This window comes from Narcine bancroftii, chromosome 5 (genome assembly GCF_036971445.1).
Source record: "Narcine bancroftii isolate sNarBan1 chromosome 5, sNarBan1.hap1, whole genome shotgun sequence".
Taxonomy (NCBI): Eukaryota; Metazoa; Chordata; class Chondrichthyes; order Torpediniformes; family Narcinidae; genus Narcine; species Narcine bancroftii.
The window spans coordinates 208,433,906-208,458,528 of record NC_091473.1 but is presented as its reverse complement, the minus strand read 5'-3'; the positions used below and the strand labels follow the sequence as shown (position 1 = coordinate 208,458,528).

The following is a 24,623-nucleotide window of genomic DNA, read 5'->3' as shown; positions in this document are numbered from 1 at the left end:
TTCCTTCCTCTCTCCTTCCTTTACATCCTTCCTCTTCCTTTACATTCCCTCCCCTTCCCCCTCCTCTCCCTCGTCCCCTTCCCCCTCCTCTCCCTCGTCCCCTTCCCCCCCCTCTCCCTCGTCCCCTTCCCCCCTCCTCTCCCTCGTCCCTTCCCCTCCTCTCCCTCGTCCCCTTCCCCCCTCCTCTCCCTTGTCCCCTTCCCCCCTCCTCTCCCTCGTCCCCTTCCCCCCTCCTCCTCTCCTCGTCCCCTTCCCCCTCCTCCTCTCCCTCGTCCCCTTCCCCCCTCCTCCTCTCCCTCGTCCCCTTCCCCCCTCCTCCTCTCCCTCGTCCCCTTCCCCCCTCCTCCTCTCCCTCGTCCCCTTCCCCCCTCCTCCTCTCCCTCGTCCCCTTCCCCCCTCCTCCTCTCCCTCGTCCCCTTCCCCCCCTCCTCCTCTCCCTCGTCCCCTTCCCCCCTCCTCCTCTCCCTCGTCCCCTTCCCCCCTCCTCCTCTCCCTCGTCCCCTTCCCCCCTCCTCCTCTCCCTCGTCCCCTTCCCCCCTCCTCCTCTCCCTCGTCCCTTCCCCCCTCCTCCTCTCCCTCGTCCCCTTCCCCCCTCCTCCTCTCCCTCGTCCCCTTCACCCCTCCTCCTCTCCCCTCGTCCCCTTCCCCCCTCCTCCTCTCCCTCGTCCCCTTCCCCCCTCCTCTCCCTCGTCCCCTTCCCCCCTCCTCTCCCTCGTCCCCTTCCTTTCACTCCTTCCTCTCCACCTTCCCCCTCCCCCTCCCCTCTTCCTCCTTCCTCTCCACCTTCCCCACTCCCCCCTCCCCTCTTCCTCCTTCCTCTAAACCTTCTTTCCCCTCTTTCTTTTCCTCCCCTTTGCTCACCACTTTGCTCTCTGAAGCTGCCGCACGCCCGACATCCGGTCACCCGGCCCATCTTCCGGTTTCTGCTCCCGCCCCGTGACAACCGTCGCTGTGGACGCCTGCAGTTCTCGGCCAATCCCCGGCCGCGCTGCTACGGGTACGTGATCACCGCCGGCGGGCAGGGGTCTCCTAACGTATTTCTTCGAAGCAGTCTATGATTGGGCGGCGGGGAGTCCATCCGCAGGCCAGTGACGTACGAGAGGAATCTGGCAATCCCGCTGACGTAACGGCACGTGACCCGTATTGGGGACTTGCATCGCTGCGGTTCCGCCAGGTGACCCGTGTTGGAGCCCTGCATCACTATGGTAACGCCAGGTGACCCGTGTTGGGGACCTGCATTACCTGTGGAAATGCCACGTGAACCATGTTGTGGCAGCCGCTGTGGTAACCACATGAACCGTGTTGGGTACCAGCACCAGTATCACTGTTGTAAAACACAACACTGTTGTGGCCCTGCAGCCACGGTGGTAACGCTACGTCACCAGTATTTGGGACCTGCAGCTGCTGTGAATACACATAGATGATGAAGGAATGAGCCGCTCGCAGAATCCACAGGACCACGGATGTACGTGTGGCCGGACATTGCCAGAACAGATGTTATGACTGTATTACCAACAGTTCAGACCTGAGCCCTTCCTCAAGGTGAGCCTTTACCTTCTGTGGACAACACCTTGAGTTCCTCCAGCAAGTCTGTTGCACAATCAATAACTACAAGCAGACTCTAAGCAAGAGATTAAAGGCTTTAATAACCTGAAACTTCAGCCACATCTTTACATGCTGCTGGCCCCAGATCCAAGGCTGGTATGGAGGGAGGAGGCTATCAACCTTTATTGGGAGTCTTATGGGAAGGAATTACAGGGTCAGCTTGTACCTCCTGCACTACCATGGTTCCACCACAAAGTCTGTGTTTTTGATTGAATATAAAGGCATGGTTGGGGCAGGAGCACAGGCCAACAGTCCATAGGTGAAGATGGGGAAGGCTCTGTGAATGCAGAGCTGGAGGAAAGACCAGAGGTGGGGAAAACCTCCCCACATGCCATCAATCCTCCCACCAACTTCCTCCACCAGGTTCTCTTCAAGACTGCTCTTCACCTCCTCCCACCTACATCCCCCCACCGTCTCTCCCTGCCCCCCCAACAACCTCCCTCCCCTGCCTTCACTGACCCTCACCCTCTCCATTGAATCCAGTAATACATAACGGGGTTACTAGCTCTCCATCCCCCAAGCATTCAATGGAAAAGGAATTGTGTCGAGGTTGCCAAGAGCCTGTAGAGATCTGTAGGCAAATGAGTGGGCAAGTAGATGCAGAGAGCCTTCAGAGATATACATAGGTTAAGCGAGTGGGCAAGAGTCTGGAGAACAGTGTTGTTAAAGGTGAGAAGCATCCACTTTGGAAACTAAAACAGACTGAACTGGTATGCAGAGGGACTTGCGACTGCTTGTGCATGAAACTCCAAAGGTTGGTTTGCTGAAGCAACAGATATTCAAGGTAAATGGAATATTTTGTATCATACTCAGATAGCAGCAATAGAATTTAGCCAAGACCATATTATATTTAAAATATTTTAATTTATTAATCACCAATAATATTACCTTATCTAAACTTAACTCCCAACGATGCGCAATTTGTGTGTGTCTGTGTGTTGGGGAGAGGGGGGGTGGTGCAATATCCCAAACCATTGCAGTTCTGGCCCAATTTTGCAACATTAGTTCAAAGTCCACTCTCAGACATCCAGCATTGACATGAAGACTCTTAAATTGATCAAAGAAATTATCACGGAGTAGGTGGGAGAAACAGGGACAGACTGTTGTAAACTCACAAAATCCTTCTCAAGATGCTTCCAAATAAATTTCTTTTTTGTACGAGTGGCAATCAAAACTCCCCTTTTCTTTGTGTAGGGGACACAAAGTGAACGATTTTCACAAAGTGAACGATTTTCATAAAGATTCCAGAACCCTTTTATGGGTCAGCCAAAATGGACCTCTCAATGGTCACAATCCAAATGTAGTATTTCTCTGCTTCCAGAAGCTTTTCATGGATCAGCTGTTCAAAGTGACCTTCCCTTTTGGTCACGGTGCAGTACACTAATACTCCTTCAAAAGTGACTGTTCTTTGGCCACAGAGAAATCAGACAAATTGTATGTTACTATACAAGGCCATTTCAGCACAGTATTCCTTCAAAAAGATGCTTCTCCAAGTGCTGCTTCCTTAAAACGGCCCCTGATCAAACCGAATACTCTTTTAACATGTTGATCACATGGTCTCTGCACCTGTTTTTCTCTATCTTCAGAAGTCACAAATTGAGTACATGGTGTCCTAGCCTGTCAGCCCAGTCAATCTCCAAAGCCTGCAGGGTTTGCAGCTTGATTTGTTCTCTTAAAGTGACAGCTCCACTCAAATGAAAATGAACTGGGAGCACATAATACTTTTCAAAAGATGCTTCAGGCTGTGGGGGAGAAGATTGGAGGCCATTCGCACATGCATCGACATTGACAACTTCTGAATGTCGATATGCACAGATCAAGAAAGAGTTTCTTGGTCTGGTCCATGGACATGAGATATTCCAGTTAAATGGTTTACCAACATTCATGGCAGAGACAGACCACAAGCCATTAATAGCGATAATCAAGCAAAATCTCAGTGAGATGTCGGCGAGAATCCAAAGACTGAAGATGAAGCTACAATGTTATGACTTTGAATTGGTGTACACACCAGGGAAACTTGGTGTTAGCTGATGCGTTATCCAGGGTCACGACAGTCCCTCTCAAATGAACTGGGAGCACGTAATAATGGGTCCTTTAATGCTGGGGGATTATCTCCACATCTACCCTGATTTGGAGTAACACCACCTGATATTCTGTCTGGGCACCCTCCAAAGATACATTAAAATGGACTCCTCCAGCTTCTGTTAATCCCCTCCATCTCCCTTCCTCCAGCTTCCCCCCCCCCCTCCACATTACTTCTCAGCTTCCTTCTCTTCTACCCTTCCACCTGTATCCATCTTCTTAGCTGTTAGTCTGTTCTCCCCGTCCCTTCCTCTCTCCTCTTCCCAACCCTTATAATGCAGGCACCTGCTAGCTTTTTGGTCATATCGATGAAGGGCTCAGTCCTGAAACACACCCACCCTCCCCACACATACCCTCCAAGGTCACAACTTTCTGACACTGAGTGCACTGCGAATTCAGTTCTAACAGAATTATCGTTTGCGGATGATGCAACAGCAGTTGTACACATTGGCAATGCTGAACAGGCTGACACAGAGGAGGTTGGGAGATTCATCAAATGGTGAGAGAACAACAACCTGAGTCTCTACTGGACCAGACAAAGGAGATGATTGTGGACTTCAGGAGGATGAAGGTTGACCATTGCACATCAATGCTTTCATCGTGGAGAGCACTACATCTCTGGGTGTGCATTTAAGGGATGACCTATCCTGGACCCACAACACCTCCTCATTAGTCAGAAAGGTGCAGCAGCCTAAACTTCCTAAGGAAGTTGAGAAGGGCAAGAGTACCGGCCCCCATCTTAACAGCATTTTAAAGTAGCTATAAAGCGTCAAGACACAATAGCCAAGATCATCATATTGGGAGTCTCCCTTTCCTCTATTGATGATTCTCCAGAATTATTGAGGACCCCTTCCTCCCAGCACACAGTATCTGCCATCAGGAAGGAGGTACATGGGCATCAAAATCAGGACTGCCAGGATGGGAAACAGCTTCTTCCTAAAGGCTGTGAGATTGATAAATGGTATCATGTAACCTAGTGAAAGGTTTCAAAATATTTATACATATTAAAAATTATATCTAAATGTATGTATGTGATTATTGTATGTGTGTGTGAGAGAGACTGCAGTTTGGAGCATGGTTGTACATTTACACTCAGATGATAATAAATTTGTGCTTTATTCATTCAGTAATCCCCAATTCCACTTTCCGAGACAGACCAGGACAGGAGTCAGCGAGGAAGTCAGGTTAAACAGAAAACACAAAGGAACATCTGCTGCTTCCCTCCAACCCCGACCAGCATCCTCCCCCTGTACCTCCAGGCTCCATGCTGGGATCATGCCTAATTCCCATTCCAGATGCATTCTGCTGCCTACCCTCTCTCACCCCCTCCCTCACTCCACTGACACCTGCCTTCCTCCTACCCCCCTTCACTCCCCCTCCCTTCCTCTGACCCCTCCCCCCCACCACTTCCCTAGACCTTCCTGCACTGCTACCTGCTCAAACCCACATAGGAGCCACCTTCTTTATGGGGCAAAAGGGCATGAAGGTCTGGGATGGGGATCCCAGTTTGACCGGCGCAGTCCATAACCCTCAATTCTGCGGAGCTGCAGAGGCCAGCTCATCAGAAGGATTTACGGTGGAGGTCGAGGCTTCAGAGAGGGTGCAAAGGAGATTTACTCTGATGTGGCCTCATTGGAGAACCTTATGATGCAAGGATGACAGGGGCTTTTCTCTTGGGAGCGATGTAGAATGAGAGGTGACTTAACAGAGGTCTAAAAGATGATGATGGACTGAGATAAAGTGGACAGCCAGCACCTTTTTCCCAGGGCGACAATATGAAATACCAGCGGTTATCTGTTTAAGGTGAGGGGAAGAAAGTTTAGGGGAGATATCAGAGATATGGTTTTTTTTTAAATGCTGAGTGATAAGTAGAGGTGGAGGCTGGTACAATAGTGACATTCAATAGATCACCTCATGGATGAAAGGAAAATTGCAGGGGAGGGAGGGAAGGGTTAGATAATTGGGGAGATACCTTCCAGGTCCATCCCCTCCAACCGCCCCTCTCCAACTGAGGGCAGTCTTCAGATGACCGCCATCATACATCCCAGTCTGTCACCTTACTCCACTGCTCCCTTCCCCTTGGTCCATCGCTCCTCTCTACTCCCTTGGTCTGTCCCCCCTCTCTGAACATGCTTGCCTTCACATTTCCGCTACCCTCCTCTGCAGGTTCTCTGCCTCCCACAGGATGGCAGGGGGCAGGTCAGGTCCCAGCTGAACAGTCAGGTACTCCCGGATCTGGGCTGCCTCGTGCTCCCAAAAGGCCTTGGGCAGGGAGAAGAGGGCCTCAGCCTGCACACCTTGCAGCCCACTCAGGTCCAGGGAGCCTGGGGCAGGCACGTAGCCCACAGGGGTCTCCAGAGCGTCCGCCTCCCCGTCCAGACGCCGACAGATCCAGTCCAGCACCCGGCAGTTGTCTCCGAATCCCGGCCACAGGTAGGAGCCTTCACGATCCTTACGGAACCAATTGACATGGAAGATGCGAGGCAGGTGTCTCCCGCTGCCCTCTGTCTCCATGTTCAGCCAGTGTTGCAGGTAGTGACCAAGGTTGTATCCCAGGAATGGTCTCATGGCGAAGGGGTCATGCAAGATCACCCTGCCTGGGGAGGAGAGAGGGAGAGGGAGAAGGGAGGAGAGGAGAGGAGGAAGGGAGGAGAGGAGAGGAGGAAGGGAGGAGAGGGAGAGAGGGTACGGGAAGGTGATGGGAAAAGGGGTGGGGAAGAAGGAGAGAGGAGTGGGGAGGGGGAGAAAAGCCCAAGCTCTGTTAGTTTGTCCAATCCAGGTAACATCCTGTTAAATCTCTGCATTCTCTCCCAAGCATCGACATCCTTCCTATCATGAGGCAACAGAATGAACGTACTACTTTGTGCGATCAAACCAGAGTTTTATCGAGCTGCAACATTCCCACACAGCTCTTGAACTCGGTCCCCCCAAAAAATGAAGGCCAACACTCTTCACACCTTCTTAAATACCTGATCAACTTGTGCGTTATACAAGGCATTGGTGAGGCCACATTTGGAGTATTGTGTGCCCTTTTGGTCACTTAGCTACAGAAGAGCTTTAAGATTGTATTACAGAGAAGATTTACTGGGATGTTGCCGTGACTTGAGAACTTAGCTGCAGGGAAAGGCTGGACAGGTTCAGACTTTATTTCCTGAAGTGTAGAAAGATGAGGAGAGATTTGATAGAGTACACATTATGAGGGGTATAGATAGTGTAGATACAAGTAGGCTTTTTTTCCCCACTGAGGTTACATGAGATACATATCAGAGGACATGGTTTAAGGGTGAAAGGGGAAGATTTTAAAGAGAACATTAGCTGGAACTTCACACAGCAAGTGGTGAGAGTGTGAAACGAGCTGTCAGCTGAAGTTGTGAATGCGGGATCAATTTTAACAATGAAGAAAAATTTGGACACAGATATGAATGGGAGTGATATGGACTGGGTGCAAGTCAGTGGGTCAAGGCAGAATTATAGTTTGGTACAGATCCAAAGGGTCTATGTTGTAATGTTTTCTTGTTCTATGGCATCCTATAGATATGAATTTCAAGAAATCTCCACAGTCCTTGAGGGAGGCTAGGGTAGAAATTACAGGAGTTCTGGCAGAAATATTTAAAATGTCCTTAGCCACGGGTGTGGTGCCGGAGGATTGGAGGGTATCTCACATTGTTCTGTTGTTTAAAAAAGGCTCCAAAAGTAACCCTGGAAATTATAGAACAGTGAACCTGATGTCAGTAGTATGTAAATTATTGGAAGGTATTCTAAGAGATCAGATATACAAATATTTGGATAGCCAGGGACTGATTAGGGATAGTCGACATAGCTTTGTGCGAGGTAGGTTGTGTTTAACCAATCTTAGAGTTTTTTGAGGAGGTTACCAGGAAAGTTGATGAAGGAAAGGCAGTGGATGTTATCTACATGGACTTTAGTAAGTTATTTGACAAGGTCACACGTGGGAGGTTAGTCAGGAAAGTTCAGACATTAGGTATTCATGGTGAAGTTGTGAAATGGATTCAACAATGGCTGGACAGGATAAACCAGAGAGTAGTGGTAGAAGATCGCTTCTCAGACTGGAGTCCCATGACTAGTGGTTTACCTCAGGGACCATTGTTGTTTGTCATCTACATCAATGATCTGATCGATAATGTGGTAAATTGGATCAGCCAGTTTGCAGATGACACTAAGACTGGAGGTTTTGAGGACAGCAAGGAAGGTTTTCAAAGCTTGCAGAGGGTTCTGGACCAGCTGGAAAAATGGGCTGAAAAATGGAAGATGGAATTTAATGCAGACAAGTGTGAGGTGTTGCATTTTGGAAGGACAAACCAAGGAGGGACATACATAATAAATGGTCAGGCATTGAGGAGTGAAATAGATCAGAGAGATCTGGGAATACAGATACATAATTCCCAGAAAGTGGTGTTACAGGTGGATAGGGTTGTGAAGAGAGCTTTTGGCACATTGGACTTCATAAATCAAAGTATTGAATATAGGAGTTGGGATGTTATGTTGTATAAAACATTGGTGAGGCCAAATTTGAAGTATTGTGTGCAAGTTTGGTCACCTAACTGGAGGAAAGTTATCAATGAAATAGAAAGAATGCAAAGAATTTATTAGGATGTTGCCTGGACTTCAGAAACTGAGTTACAGGGAAAGGTTAAACAGGTTAGGATGTTTTTCCCTGGAGCATAGAATGAGGGGAGATTTGATAGAGGTATTTAAAATTATAAGGGGGATAAACAGTAGGCAGGCTTTTTCCTTTGAGAGTAGGTGAGATACAAACCAGAGGAACATAACCATGGGTTAAAAGTGAAAATGGAAAAGTTTAGGGGATCATGAGGGGGAACTTCTTCAGACAGAGAGTGATGGGTGTGTGGAACAAGCTGCTAGCTGAAATGGTGAATACAGGCTCGAATTTAACATTTAAAGTACATAGATGTACATAGAGAGGAATGGAGGGCTATGGTTAGTGGTATGTGAAAATAATAGTCTGGCATAGACTAAAAGGGCCGAAGGGCCTGCTTCTGTGCTGTAATGTTCTATGGTAAAGAATCCTGCCATCGATCATGAACTTCTCCTTCATGTTCGACCTTCCAAAGTGCATCTCTTCACACATCCAGATTGAGCTCCCTCCACCACTTTTTTCCACAATTGCATCCAGTCTATATCCTGTTGTAAACTCCAACAACCTTCTGCATCATCCACACCTCCAACCTATCCTGTTGTAGCCTCCACAACCCTCAACATCAGAGAGACTGGACGCAGATTGGGAGATCACTTTGTTGAGCATCTCGGCTCTCCCAGTGGCCCCCATTTCAATTCTCCATCCCATTCTCTTGCTGACATGTTTGTCCATGGTCTGCTGCACTGTCAGACTGAGACCACCCACAAATTCCCCAACATTAATATCGACTTCTCTGGCTTTTGTTAAACCCTCCCCCTCCCTGCTTTCCTTGTTGTTTCTCCTTTCCGTCTCCTTTTGCACAGACATGAATAAATTCTACCTAGTCCCTTCTCACGTTGATCTGGATTCCTCGCCCATTGTCTGAATTCTGAGACTTTCTGATACATCCTGCTTCTGCCTTTTCTGATTTTTCCTTGAAGAAGGGCTCAGTCTTGAAAAATTGGGAATATATCTTTGTCTCCTAAGGCACTTTCAGGTGCCCAAAATCCCCCGAAGTAAAGCCACATATTATGCCCATATGTGGCTGTCAGGAGGCCACTTGAAAGCGCAGGAGATGCATGCGAGGCAAACTTTTAACCCTCCTCTGGGAGGGATAATCGCCAGAGCACTGAGGTCCACCCCTGCACCTGAATGGAGCCGCATGAAAGCGGCTGCTAAGGGAATGACAATCAGTTGGTGAGTGCCTGACAGCCATCCTCCCAGTTGCCCCTGCCCTGACATCCCGCGCGGTCCCACTGCCCTGCTCTCTCCCCACAGCCCTGTATCAGTTCCCACACTGTAGGGCAGCTAGTGCGGGCTGTCAGAGCCAGGGAGGCCTGCGCGGGATGTCCCCACACTGATCCCACTGCCCTGCTCTCTCCCCAATGCCCTGTAATCAGTCCCCACACTGTGGGGCAGCCGGTGCGGGGTGTCAGAGCCAGGGAGGCCTGCGTGGGATGTCGCCACACTGATCCCACTGCCCTGCTCTCTCCCCACAGCCCCGTATCAGTCCCACACTGTAGGGCGGCTAGTGTGGGCTGTCAGAGCCAGGGAGCCCTGCGCAGGATGTCCCCACACTGATCCCACTGCCCCGCTCTCTCCCCACAGCCCTGTAATCAGTTCCCACACTGTGGGTGGCCATCGTGGGCTGTCAGCGCAGGGACGTGCCATCCCCAACCCTGTCAGCCCGAAGGGACAGGAGCCGGAGTGCACTCCGAGGCACCTCTCGTGAAGCTGTCCCTTTCAGATGGCCAGTGCTGGGCTTTCAGCACTGCCACCTGAACGACCATTCCAGTTCTGAATCCGCTTCTGCAGGCACATTCTTGGCGGAGAATGAACCTGAAGAAGCCAAGATGCTGAAAAGAACAGCTGAGTTCCTCCAGCATTTTGGGGTGTTTACTACAATCACAGCGTCTGCAGCCTATTGTGTTTCACTCCACAACCCTCCCTCCCCCACTGCCCGTCCTAGAGCAAGAGACAAAGTGAGAGCAGACCCCTGGAATGGGACTTGGGAGGTGGGATTGGGTGAGAAGGCTAAGGGACGGGGTGGAAGAAGACACCCCACCCCCCCAGGAACAGTGGGGAATGGGAGGGCTACCTTTGTGCTCAGCAGCCGCAGTGGACTCTGACCTCATGGCCGACCCAATAAAGATTCCATGCGGCCAGTTGAAGGCCTCATACACCAATGGGACACCTGTTCGGGACAAGAGACGTGTTAGTCCTGGGACTCCCTCCGGTCCTCCACACCCCTCCCTGTCTCTGTAACCCTCTCCGGTCCCCCACACCCCTCCCTGTCTCTGTAACCCTCTCCGGACCCCCACACCCCTCCCTGTCTTTGTAACCCTCTCCAGTCCCCCACACCCCTCCCTGTCTCTGTAACCCTCCAGTCTCCCACACGCCACTCTGTTTCTGTAACCCTCTCCGGTCCCCCACACCCCTCCCTGTCTCTGTAACCCTCTCCAGTCTCCCGCACCCCACCCTGTTTCTGTAACCCTCTCCAGTCCCCCACACCCCTCCTTGTCTCTGTAATCCCCTCCGGTCCCCCATACCCCTCCCAATCTCTGTAAATATCTCTGGCCTCCCACATCCCACCCTGTTTCTGTAACCCTCTCCGGTCTATTACACCCCTCTCTGTTTCAGTAATCTCCCCTCCATTCCCCTACTCCCTCCCTGTCTCTGTAACACCCTCTGGTCCCCTACCCCCTCCCTGTCTCTGTAACTCACTCCAGTTCCCTTCCCTGTGTCTGTAACCCCTTCCGATCCCCTACACCCCTCCTTATCTCTGTAACCCCCCCTCTGGTCTCCTGCTTTCCTCGACCCTCTCCAGGCCCCATACCCCTGCCCCTCCCTCATGAACCTACCTTCCGGTCTCCTCCCCCCAAAGATGATGGCGTCGATAGGGACTCCCTGCGGAGACTCCCACTCCGGGTCCATGATGGGACATTGACTGGCAGGTGTGCAGAATCGGGAGTTTGGGTGTGCACAGGGCTCTGCGTCGCCTGGGGATTGGGGCAGTAATGAAGCAGAAAGTAGGTGAATGGGGACTGGGATGGGGGGAACATGCACAGCAAGACTCTGCACAGCTCAAGACTCATCTCCCACTGGCTTCCTTACAACCGCATCCAGACCACCCCCCTGCCCCCTGTGCCTCTCATACACTTATGTCCCGCACACATGCCCCTTCACACCCTCATGTCCCTCCCCCATCCCAGCCCCCCACCTTCCACACACGTTCCTCCACCACCGTTTTGTTCTGTCATTCCACCACTGTCACACCCCTTCCCCCCTTGCCTGGTGTCCAGGGACTCCCAGTCCAGGATGTGAGGGTGACCCCAGGGGGAATGGGGGTGTCGATGCCCTCCCAGTACACGCCCCCGTCACTAGTCCGCCCCACGTTGGTGAAGATGGTGTTGCGAGAGATGGTCTCCATGGCGTTTGGGTTGGTTTTCCATGAGGTGCCAGGGGCGACTCCAAAAAACCCGTTCTCCGGATTGATGGCCCGGAGACGACCTGAAGAGAGGGGCTGAATAGTTAGCAGTCACTGAGGGGAGCGACTTCCTCCTCCCTCCCTCTCCTCCATCCCTCTGCCCCACCCCCTTCATCAATCCCCTTCCCTCCTCCCCACCACCCTCCCTCTCCACCTCCCCATCTATCTAGCCCCCATCCCTTACCATCCACTCTCCTTCCTCTGCCCCTCCATTCCAACCTCTCCTTCAACCCTCTCACCTCCATCCCTTTTTTTTAAAATTTTTTTATTTTTCACACCATAAACCACATTGACCAAGATACATACATTTTCCTTTTCAAATATATACAGTGTCATTTTCTCCCCACTCCCTCCTCCCATCCCACCCTCCCTACCTCCCCCCCCATTCATTTAAAGTACAAAATCTAAGATACATTAAACCAGTCAAACAATGTTGTCATTCAATAAAGATAAACAAGAAACTCCACTGAGTCAATTTTTTTCATTTCCTTCTCCTTTCGTTAATTTAGGTGGTAGATGTCCCCGGTAGGTTTTCTCTATTGTGTTTCATGTATGGCTCCCATATTTGTTCAAATATTTCAATATTATTTCTTAAATTATATGTTATTTTTCTAATGGAATACATTTATTCATTTCTATATACCATTGTTGTATTCTCAAATTATCTTCTAATTTCCAGGTTGACATAATACATTTTTTTGCTACGGCTGGAGCTATCTTAACAAATCTTTTTGGTGCACCATCCAAATCAAGTCTAAATTCTTTGTTTTTTATGTTACTTAGGAGGAAGATCTCTGGGTTTTTTTGGTATATTGTTTTCTGTAATTTTATTTAATATCTGGTTTAGATCTTCCCAAAATTTTTCTACTTTCTCACATGTCCAAATTGCATGAATTGTTGTTCCCATTTCCTTTTTACAGCGAAAACATCTGCCAGATACTGTTGGGTCCCATTTATTTAACTTTTGAGGTGTAATGTATAGTCTGGGTATCCAGTTATATTGTATCATACATAACCTCGTGTTTATTGTATTTCTCATAGTTCCGGAGCATAACTTCTCCCATGTTTCCTTCTTTATCTTTATGTTTAGATCTTGTTCCCATTTTTTTTTAGTTTTACCATTTGTTTCCTCATTCTCCTTTTCTTGTAGTTTAATATACATGTTTGTTACAAATTTTTTGATTATCATTGTGTCTGTAATCACATATTCAAAATTACTTCCCTCTGGTAACCTCAGACTGTCTCCCAATTTGTCCTTCAAGTAGGATTTCAGTTGGTAGTATGCCAACACTGTATCGTGAGTTATATTATATTTATCCTTCATTTGTTCAAAGGATAATAATTTATTTCCCGAAAAACAATTTACTATTCTTTTGATCCCTTTTTTCTCCCATTCTCTAAAGGAAAGGTTATCTATTGTAAAAGGGATTAGCTGATTTTGCGTCAGTATTAGTTTTGGTAGTTGGTAATTTGTTTTATTCCTTTCTACGTGAATCTTCTTCCAAATGTTGAGCAGATGATGCAATACTGGAGAATTCCTACGTTGTACCAATTTTTCATCCCATTGATATAGATTCAGGTATCTTCTCCCATATTTTATCTAGTTCTAATCTAGTCCAATCTGGCTTTTCCCTTGTTTGATAAAAATCTGATAGGTATCTTAATTGTGCAGCTCTATAATAATTTTTAAAGTTTGGCAGTTGTAAGCCTCCTTGTTTATACCATTCTGTTAATTTATCTAGTGCTATACTCGGTTTCCCCCCTTTCCATAAAAATTTCCTTATTATTTTCTTTAACTCCTTGAAGAATTTCTCTGTCAAGTGTATTGGCAATGCCTGAAATAGGTATAGTATCCTTGGGAAAATGTTCATTTTAATACAGTTTATCCTTCCTATTAGTGTTAGTGGTAAATCTTTCCAATGCTCTAAGTTGTCTTGTAATTTTTTCATTAGTGGTTAATAATTGAGTTTATATAGATGGCCGAGGTTTTTATTTATTTGTATACCTAGGTATCGCATTGCTTGCGTTTGCCATCTGAATGGTGATTCTTTCTTAAATTTTGAGAAATCCGCATTATTCATTGGCATTGCTTCACTTTTATTTGCCTTAATCTTGTACCCCGACATTTCTCTATATTCCTTCAATTTCCTATGTAATTCTTTTTTTGATATTTCTGGTTCAGCTAAGTATACTATAACGTTATCTGCAAATAGACTGATTTTATATTCCTTGTCTTTTATTTTTATCCCTTTTATATTATTTTCTGTTCTTATCAATTCTGCTAGTGGTTCTATAGCTAACGCGAACAATAAGGGTGATAGTGGGCATCCCTGCCTTGTTGATCTGCTTAAATTAAATTGCTTTGATATATATCCATTTACTGTCACTTTTGCCAATGGCCCCTTATATAATGCTTTAATCCAATTAATATACTTCTCTGGTAAACTGAATTTTTGCAATACTTTGAATAAATAATTCCATTCTACTCTGTCAAAGGCCTTCTCTACGTCTAAAGCAACTGCTACTGTTGGCACTTTACTCCCTTCTACTGCATGAATTAAGTTAATAAATTTACAAATATTGTCTGTTGTGCGTCTTTTTTTAATAAATCCAGTTTGGTCTAGATTTACCATTTTAGGTACATAATCTGCTAATCTGTTTGCTAATAGTTTAGCTATTATCTTATAATCTGTGTTAAGTAATGATATTGGTCTATATGACGCTGGTGCGAGTGGATCTTTCCCTTGCTTTGGTATTACTGTAATTATTGCTGTTTTACATGAATCTGGTAAGCTTTGTGTTTTGTCAATCTGGTTGATTACTTCCAGGAGGGGAGGAATTAATAAATCTTTAAATGTTTTATAGAATTCTATTGGGAATCCATCCTCTCCTGGTGTTTTATTATTTGGTAGTTTTTTTTTATTATCTCTTGTATTTCTACTATTTCAAATGGTTCTGTTAATTTATTTTGTTCCTCTATTTGTAGTTCAATTTTAGTTAGAAATTCATCTATTTTGCCTTCTTTCCCTTCGTTTTCAGTTTGGTATAATTGTTCATAGAATTCTCTAAAGTTTTCATTAATCTCCGTTCGATTATATGTGATTTGTTTGTCTTTTTTCCTTGATTCCAATACCATTTTTTTAGCTTGTTCTGTCTTAAGCTGCCATGCTAGAATTTTGTGCGTTTTTTTCCCCTAGTTCATAATATTTTTGTTTGGTCTTCATTATGTTCTTCTCCACCTTATATGTTTGTAGTGTTTCATATTTTATTTTTTTATCTGCCAATTCTCTTCTTTTAGTTGTATCTTCCTTCATTGCTAATTATTTTTCTATATTTACTATTTCCCTTTCCAACTGCTCTGTTTCCTGATTGTAGTCCTTCTTCATCTTGGTTACATAACTTATTATTTGCCCTCTAATGAACGCTTTCATTGCATCCCATAGTATAAACTTACCTTTCACTGATTCCGTATTTATTTCAAAGTACATTTTAATTTGTCTTTCAATTAATTCTCTAAAATCCTGCCTTTTAAGTAGCATGGAGTTTAATCTCCATCTTTACATTCTTGGAGGGATGTCCTCGAACTCTATTGTCAATATCAAGGGTGAATGGTCCGATAATATTCTAGCTTTATATTCTGTTTTTCTTACTCTATCTTGCATACGAGCTGATAACAGAAATAGGTCTATATTTGAGTATGTTTTATGTCTACCCGAATAATATGAGTATTCCTTTTCCTTTGGGTGTTGTTTCCTCCATATATCCAAAAGTTGCATTTCTTGCATCGATTTAATTATAAATTTGGTTACTTTGTTCTTTCTGCTAATTTTTTTCCCAGTTTTATCCATATTTGAATCCAAATTAAAATTGAAATCCCCTCCTATTAATATGTTCCCTTGTATATCTGCTATCTTCAAAAAAATATCTTGCATAAACTTTTGATCTTCTTCATTAGGTGAATATACATTGAGTAGATTCCAAAACTCCGAATATATCTGACATTTTATCATTACATATCTCCCTGCTGGATCTATTATTTCCTCTTCTATTTTAATTGGCACATTTTTACTAATTAATATAGCTACTCCTCTTGCTTTTGAATTATATGACACTGCTGTTACATGTCCTACCCAATATCTCTTTAATTTCTTGTGCTCCAATTCAGTTAAATGTGTTTCTTGCACAAATGCTATATCAATTTTTTCTTTTTTCAGTAAATTTAGCAGTTTCTTCCTTTTAATTTGGTTATGTATTCCGTTAATATTTAAAGTCATATAGTTCAACGTAGCCATTTCATACTTTGTTTATCTTCCCTTTCCTCATCATCACCTTTCCTTCTTATCCATTTCTGCTTTCTTGTTTTGAACACTTTATAAGACAACATTTCTAAAACATCAAACATTTTCCCTATTCTCCTATTTAAAACTTCTTTAACCCCATTCTCCCCTCCCCCTCCTGAGTTGCCCTTTATCCCTTGTCGGGCAACCACATCTCCCCTCTCCATTTGGATTTGCGAATTCACTCGCAAGCGTCAACTGATTTTGCAGTGACCGTAACTCCTCCCCACCCAGCCCCCCCCGGAAAAGATTTCAATTTTCATATATAACAAAGGTCTCTCTTTTAATTCCCTCCTTATTCCCTTTCATTCCCTTATTAATTCTTTTCTATACTCTATATATTTTCCTCTCAATACGGATACACTCATGTATACACATATATACACAAACACACACACACACACATATATATATATATATATACCCATATACACACATACATATAGTTCATGGTCATTTTTACTCTCATTACATGTCTTCATCTCTCTGCTTGTTTTGTAGTTGTTCTGCAAATTTTCGTGCTTCCTCTGGATCTGAGAATAGTCTGTTTTGTTGCCCTGGAATAACTAATTTAAGTACCGCTGGGTACTTTAACATAAATTTATATCCTTTTTTCCATAAGATCATTTTTGCTGTATTGAACTCCTTCCTCTTCTTCAGGAGTTCAAAACTTATGTCTGGATAGAAAAAAAAATTTTGACCTTTGTATTCCAGTGGCTTTTTGTCTTCTCTTATTTTCTTCATTGCTTTCTCCAATATATTTTCTCTTGTTGTATATCTTAAGAATTTTACTAAAATGGATCTTGGTTTTTGCTGCGGTTGTGGTTTCGGGGCTAATGTTCTATGTGCCCTATCTATTTCCATTTCTTCCTGTAATTCTGGACTTCCTAGGACCCTGGGGATCCAATCTTTTATAAATTCTCTCATATTCTTGCCTTCTTCATCTTCCTTAAGGCCCACTATTTTTATATTATTTCTTCTATTATAGTTTTCCATTATATCTATCTTCTGAGCTAACAGCTCATGTGCCTCTTTAACTTTTTTATTAGATTCTTCTAATTTCTCTTTTAAGTCCTCTACTTCCATTTCTACGATTATTTCTCATTCTTCCACATTATCCACTCTTTTTCCTATCTCTGATATGACCATCTCCATTTTATTCATTTTTTCTTCTGCACTCTTAATTCTTCTTTTTATCTCTTTAAATTCTTGTAATTGCCATTCTTTCACTGATTCCATATATTCTTTAAAAAAAGATATATCCATTGTCCTGCCTTTCTCTTCTTCCATTTCTCTATGTTCTTCTTCTTCTTCCTCTGGGTTGGCCATCTGTTGTTTCCTTGTTTTCTTTTTGCTCTCTTCTTTCTTGTTGTCGTTATTTTCTATGTTCTGCTCCTGTTGCTGTGTTGCAGCTGTCACTCTCAGCTGTGGAGATCGACTCCGCAGCTGTTCCCCCCTCCCGTCAGTGTGTTTTTTTACATGCTCATCGCGCATGCGTGACTCCTCGCGCATGCGCGGTTGCGTACTTTTACTCGGCTCCGCGAGCCATTTTTGTAGTCCCAAGCTCGGGACTTCCACTGACCTTAGGGAGCGGGTTTCTCTCTCCGCGGCGGGCCTCCTTGGACAGGTAAGGCCTTCACCTTCTTCTTCCGACGTTCTTTCATCTTCTCCTCTTCCCGTTGTTTTCGACTTTTCTCTCTTCGTTGCCATTTTCTTCTCACCTTTATTTTTACTTTGTTTTAATTTTTACTCTTGTACCTTTGTGTTTTGTGCGTTTTTTTTTTCAACTTTTCCGGAGAGGGCTGGAATTCCCTGACCGGCCACTACTCCATCACGTGACTCCTCTACCTCCATCCCTCTCCACGTTCCACCCCTCCCAACCTCCATCCCTCCCCATCAAACTCTCCTCTCTCCCTCAAGTCCTCCCCACCCCCAAACCCTTACCCCTCCCTCTCTAAACCACCCTCCCCCAAAATCCTCCCCAAAACTATCACCTCCCCCCAATACCATACCCCCTCCTCCTCATCCCTCCCTTCATCCCCATCCCTTGTCCCTCCTCCTCCCCATCCCACACCCTTCCCTCCCCACCTGTCCCTTCCACCCCCCCCTCCCACAAACCCACCTTCACTATCAAACCTCATCCAGGCGATGTCGTCGCCAACACAGCCCACCTTCCAGCCAGGCAGCAAGGGTTTCATCATGGCCAGGTTGGTCTTCCCACAGGCACTAGGGAAAGCTGCTGCCACATACCTCTTCCGTCCAGCGGGGTTGGTTATGGCCAGGATCTGGAGCAGGACGGAGACTCAGAATAAACTCCAATTGTACACTCCTCCTCCCCATACCCTCCCAGTGTCTATAACCTTCTGTCCCTACACCCATCCCCAAACTGGAAACCCCTCCTTACAGTCCCTAGACCCCTCCCTGTCTCTGTTACCCCTCTAGCAATCCTAAAGCACCACACCCGTCTACCATCAGTTCAACAGGTAAATATTTAAATACTTGGTGACAACAATCATCATATTTCCTTGTTATTTACACCTATTATTCCCTCCTGCCTGATTAATCCATGCACAATGCTCCAATCTAATGTAGTCAAACAGGAATCTCTACCCATGCAGTGCTTGCCTGCTTTTTGATGGTTGCTTCTAGAGCTGCTGTGTGCAGACCTGCTGAGTTTCTCTGGCACTTTTTGTGTTGAACTGGACCACAGCATCTGCAAACGTTCCTGTTTAACCCTTTGCTGTTGATTTCAACATTACATCCTTGGTGACATTATCTACATTTCCTCCCTGAGCATTCATTGCTCCCCCCGCCAACCCCCACCCCCACCCCACCCTTCCCCTGGAGAACCAATTTGCTTGTCCCCAGGCAACACAACACATCAGGCTTGGGAGTTTAATTGCAGACAATTCTGCCCTTAAAACTCACAAACCATTTGAAGTTGTAAATTATTTCAATGTACCTTCTGAGTATTACTACATTCCCCTGCCTTCATATACTATTTTGGGCAAAAAAAAAAATTTAAGGGAGTTTCCTCTGAATGTATAATTAAGAGGTTGCATTGCAAATGACAAAAATGAGAAAGATCTGGAATACATAAATGTGCTGGAGATACTCAGCAACTGAAATGGGGAGAGAGGGACTTGGGGGATGGGTGAGGCACACAATACCTGATGCTTGTATGTCCCACACTCCCACAGAACAGAGAAGTCTAGAGCATGGAACAGGCCCTTTGGCTCACAATGCTGTGCTGACCTAACAACCAACTCTGACCACTGCCTAGAATTTCCCAACTGCAAAACCCTGAGTTCTGTGCACCTATCTACTGTATAGTTAGTACCATGTAAATGTGGACCCTCCCTCCCAACCCCTCTGTTTTTGGCCACAGCCGCCCGCTCTCCAGCGCTCCCAACATCCCATCTGTGGACTTTCGCCCAGGTCCCAGACACCCATCCGCTGGAGCACCCGACTCCTCCCCCCCCCCCCCCCCCCCCAATCACTGATCCTCACCCTGGCCCCCCGCCCATCCGAGCTTCCAACACCCCCGGCCATCCGAGCTCCCAATGCCCCCGGCAGCCCACTCATCCGAGCTCCCAATGCCCCCGGCCGCCGACCCATCCGAGCTCCCAATACCCCCGGCTGCCCACCCATCCAAGCTTACAATGCCTCTGGCTACCCAACCCTCCGAGCTCCCAACGCCTCCGGCCACCCACCCATCCGAGCTTCCAACGCCCCCGGCTGCCCACCCCTCTGAGCTCCCAATGCCCCCGAGCACCTGCCCATCTGAGCTCCCACCCATCCGAGCTCCCGACACCTTGACTGCGGATCCCTGTACTTCCTGCCAAGCACCTTAAAATGATGTCCCTTTGTCTTAGCCATTTCAGCTATAGGAAAATGCCTCTGGCTGTTCACAGGATCAATGCCTCTCATCATTTTGAACACCACTCGGACAGCTCACACCTCATCCTCCAAGGCTCCAAGAAAAGACCAAGTTCACTCAACTGATCCTCAAGGTACGCTCTCCAATGCAGGCAGCACAGCATCCTTGTAAACTCTTCTGCAACCTCTCTATAAAATCCACATCCTTCCTGTGATCAGAAATGAACACCAGGTTTCAAGTGGGCTCTAACCAAGGTCTTGTATAGCTGCAACATTACCTCATGACTCCTGAACTCAATCCCACAGTGAATGAAGACCAGCTCACCATTCGTTTTCTTAACAACCACTATCAACCTGAGCTGCAGCTTTGTGTGTCCTATACCTGTCAGTTCATCCACACTACTCAAGAGTCTGCCCATTAACCTTGCATTCTGCTTCTCGTCCCTCCCTCTCTACCTTCCCTCCTCACTCTCACCTCCCTTCCTCCACTCCCCTTTCCCCTCACCCACTCCCCACCTTCCCCTCTCCCCGTTCCATTACCCTCCTTCTTCATTCCACTCTCCATTGCTCACCAACATGTGTTCGGCCAGCCAGCCCTCGTCCTTGGCCATTCGTGAGGCAATTCTCAGGGCAAAGCACTTCTTGCCGAGCAGGGAGTTCCCTCCATAGCCGCTGCCGAAGCTGAGGATCTCCCTCTGATCAGGCAGGTGAGCAATGAGGGTCTTCTCCGGGTTACAGGGCCATGTGCTGGGGCTCAAGCCATCTGGGCAGGGAGGAAGGAAGGGGTCAGCAGTCAAGGTGGCGGGGGCGGGGGGGTGGGGATGTGGAGGGTGAGAGTGTTGAGTGCCCCCAATACCCTTCCCTTCTCAATGCTCTCTGCTCCTCCCCAACACCCTTCCCTTCCCTCCCCCAGGCCCTCCACACTCCAATGGCCTCCCCACCCCAATGCCCTCGTCTTCCCGAACACCCTCCCCTCCTTCATGCCTTTCCCTCCTCCAGCACCCTCCCCTCTGCCACGCTCCCCCTTCCCCCACGTTATCCCTTCCCCTCCTCCAATGCCCCTCCACACCCCCTTCCCCCCCAATGCTCCCCTCCCCTTTCTCCCACCTCAACCCTCCACCATCCCCACCCTGCTCCCTTACCCCATCTGCCTCCCCTCACCTGGAAGGGGGAGGGGACTGCCCACGGAGTGCAGACACTTGACGAATTCGATCCCTGTACCCAGAGCCTCGAGGCTGTCGTGCCCCATGCGGGTCATGATCCTCATGCTGGCCACCACGTAGGGAGAGTCGGTGAGCTGCACCCCAAAACGGGCAAGGGGTGAGCTCACTGGGCCCATGCTGAACGGAACCACATACATGGTGCGTCCTGTCCAGGGGAGAGGGGTCAGGGATTGTCAGCCTGCTCCTAGAGTTCCCTCATTCAGAGATCCTCCCTTCTCCCCTCGCGGAGATCCCTCCCTCTTCTCCCATCCCACCACAGAGCTCCCTCCCTTCCCACAGCACAGAGCTCCTTCCCTTCCCCAACCCCAAAAGCTCCTTCCATCCCCCACCCCAATGCAGAGCTCCCTCCCTGCCAGCCCTCCACCTTCTGCTTCTCCTCTCCCCCTCCCTCTCGTGGAGCTACCTTCCTCCCCTCCCTGGGGAGCTCCCAACTTCTTTCATGGAGCACCCTCCTCCCTGCCCCTACTGCAGCTAGGGATCTGAGTCAACAGAAAGGGTTGGGCTGAATGGCCTGATCCCGAGTCGCGTACTGACTGTTAGGTGTGAGCTCAGATCCACAAACGTCACTGTCTATGAGGGGTCAAACTCAACCCAGGACAAGGTTAGGCAGAGGAAGATCCCACAGAGGAGAGGTGGGCAGAGAAAGATTCTTTGGATTTAGGGGTGGGAGTAGGTGCAGCTCTCACCCTTCATACAACCAGGGAAACGCAGGCCCATCTCACGTTCAAAGACCTGCGGCGACATCCAGTTCCCCAATTTGGAGGCAGTGCCATCGCTGGGTGTGGGGACAGTGTCGCGTTGGGAGTCAGTGACGATCACAGTCCGACTCTCCACCCTCGCCACATCCCGGGGGTCTGTACAGGCCAGCCAGCTGGGTTTGGGAAAGAGAATTGGGGGGTGGGAGAACGTGGACAGAAGATGGGGGGGGGAAGAATAGGGCGGGTGAAGGAGGGGTGAACAGGAGAGGGAGGGCAAGCGGGAGAGGGTGGGTGAGTAGGAGAGCGCGAGCGGGAGAGGAGGGAGAGAGGGAGCGTGGGCGGGAGAGGGGGCGCCGGGAGGGGGGGCCGGGGGCGCCGGGAGAGGGGGCCGCCGGGAGAGGGGGCCGCCGGGAGAGGGGGCCGCCGGGAGAGGGGGCCGCCGGGACGGGAGGGGAGAATGAGGAGGAGGTGGAAGGGAGGAAGAGAGGTACAGTAAGAGAGGGATCAGTCAATATGCTAAACCAGGGCAGTCCCACCAGATGTGGCTCCTCTGCATCCAACCCCACACCCTCACGTCTATAACAACCCTTCCCTTGCCACTGAAAACATCCGTTCCTCCTCCCACCCCATGCTCCCCGGGAGTGGGGACAGGCAGAGGGAGAGGGAGACAGGGCAGGAGAGGGAGGAAGGGGAAAGGAAGGTGGGATGGGAAGAGGGGACGGTGATAAGGGGGAGAGGGAGAGGAGAAAGGGGACGAACAAGGAGACAGAGGGAAATGGGAGGGGGTAGATGGACAGGAGAGGGTGACGAGAGGGAGGGGATAGAGGAATGGGGAGGGAGGGATTAAGGGATGGGGGCTGGCAGGACCCACCCAAGGGTGGCCAGCGTGACGCACCCCAACATGGCTGGCGGGACCCTGCAGCTTACCAGTTTTGATGCCGGGGCAGCCGAACCACTTGGCTTTGGGCCTCCATCAATCCCAGCATACTCTGGGCCTCATGCTCACTGCCTGTACACACATGGATGTCCTGGGGCGCACACAGACGCGCGCTGCTCTCCACAAATTCCCGCACATGTCCCGGCAGTGCCCCCACACCCTCCTGCTGGTTGGCCGTCCAGTGCGCCTGCCGGCTAGACGGCCAAACAGACAGACGGGGATGGGCTAGATGTCGGCACCATCTGTGGAACGAGAGGTGTGAGTTCTGACACACAAGTGCACAGAGCAATAACATAGAGTATTCTAGGAGGCACATTCCCCCCACCCCCCGTCCCTCCCCCCCACCCACCCCTCCCTCCTCATCACCCCTCTCCTTCATTGCTTCTCTCCCCCTGCCACCATGTTCCTCTACCCCATCACTGGCCTTCTCCCCCTGTCTCCTCCTCACTACCCATGCCCACTGCCTGCTCCCCTACCCTCTCCTCCTCGCTGCCCCTCCTCCCTCCCTGTACCCTAACACAACGTGCCACTCCTCCCTCTCCCTGCTCCTCTCCCACCCCCACACTTCCCCACCAGTCAGGGATCATCCTGTCCCAATTTCTGCCACCAAGAAATCTCAGGGACAGGGAAGGGAAGAGAGGGATGGGGAGTGGAGGGAGGGTGGAGTCGGAGGGCATCAGAGGAGTTGTGGGGTGGGATGAGGGGAGGGTGTTAGAGGGGAGGGTGTTGGGGGGTGGGATGAGGGGAGGGAAATTGGAGGAAATGGGGGAAGAGGGCGTGGGGGAGGGGTGGGAGAGAGTTGGAGTGGTGGGAGAAAATTTTGGAGGGAGTTGGGGGTTGGAGAAGTGGGGTGGTAGAGAGTTGGAGGGGTGGGACGGAGTTGGAGTGGTGGGACGGAGTTGGAGGTTGGAGGAGTGGGGTGGGAGAGAGTTGGAGGGGTGGGAGGAAGGAGTAGGAGGAAGAGGAGGGAATTAGAGGGGATGGGAGAAGGGGGTGGGGGGAGCGAGCGATGGTGGTGACGCTGGCAGGGAGTGCGATCCGGCCGCTGCTTCTCGCTCGCGGTGGAGATCGGGCCACAAGACGAGTCCCAGCCGGTTCCCTCCCCCGGGACAGGCACCCACGATCGCGGCCGGGACATGGGGGGTTGCGGGGACTTACCGCAGGATCCGTGCCGGGGACATGGCTGGTACGCGGCAGCTGGGAACGGGGCAGAAGCTTCGCTCTCCCGGATCCTGGCTCGGCGCAGCGCGGTTACTTGTACCCTGCTCTTCCCCGCCCCTGCCTGCCTACAGCCCTCCCACGGCCCGCCTTTCACCCCCACTGGACACACCGTCTGCCTGTCCACGGGCCCGCCTACTGCCCTCACTGACCCTCCCTCCCTCCGCCTGCTCCAAACATCCCCTTCGCTCAACCGCTCCCCACCTCAACCCCCTCCCTCCCACCCACCTACCTCCCCTCTCTCCCATCTACAACCCCCTCCTCTCACCCACCCACCCACCTCCCCCTCCTTCTCACTCCCATTTACCTCCCCTCCCACCTCTCCTCTCTCCCATCCACCTCCCCTCTCTCCCATCTGCGTCAACCCCCTCTCACCCACCTAGCTCACCCCCTCCCACCCACCAATCTCACACCCACCAATCTCACTCCTTCACACCCACCTGCCTCACCCCTCCTCTTCACTCACACCTACCTCACTCCCTCACACCTATCTACCTTAA

At 49.0% G+C, this 24,623-nt stretch overlaps 1 protein-coding gene across 2 annotated transcripts; it reads right to left on the bottom strand.

The window, feature by feature from the left end:
• Positions 1-4,784: 4,784 nt before the first annotated feature.
• On the bottom strand, positions 4,785-24,176 carry LOC138764673 (phosphoenolpyruvate carboxykinase [GTP], mitochondrial-like). Of its 2 annotated transcripts, XM_069940888.1 has the most exons (10): positions 24,064-24,176; positions 22,896-23,147; positions 21,957-22,141; positions 21,209-21,415; positions 20,620-20,810; positions 18,291-18,453; positions 11,636-11,854; positions 11,206-11,343; positions 10,443-10,538; positions 4,785-6,284 (listed from the first exon to the last, which is right to left on the bottom strand). In XM_069940888.1, exons 1-10 carry the CDS (start codon positions 24,084-24,086, stop codon positions 5,827-5,829), a joined length of 1,932 nt encoding a protein of 643 aa, XP_069796989.1. In that variant the 5' UTR covers positions 24,087-24,176; the 3' UTR covers positions 4,785-5,826. The 2 variants fall into 2 exon arrangements, with proteins under 2 accessions (XP_069796989.1, XP_069796990.1); XM_069940889.1 differs by lacking the exon at positions 21,209-21,415.
• Positions 24,177-24,623: the final 447 nt, after the last annotated feature.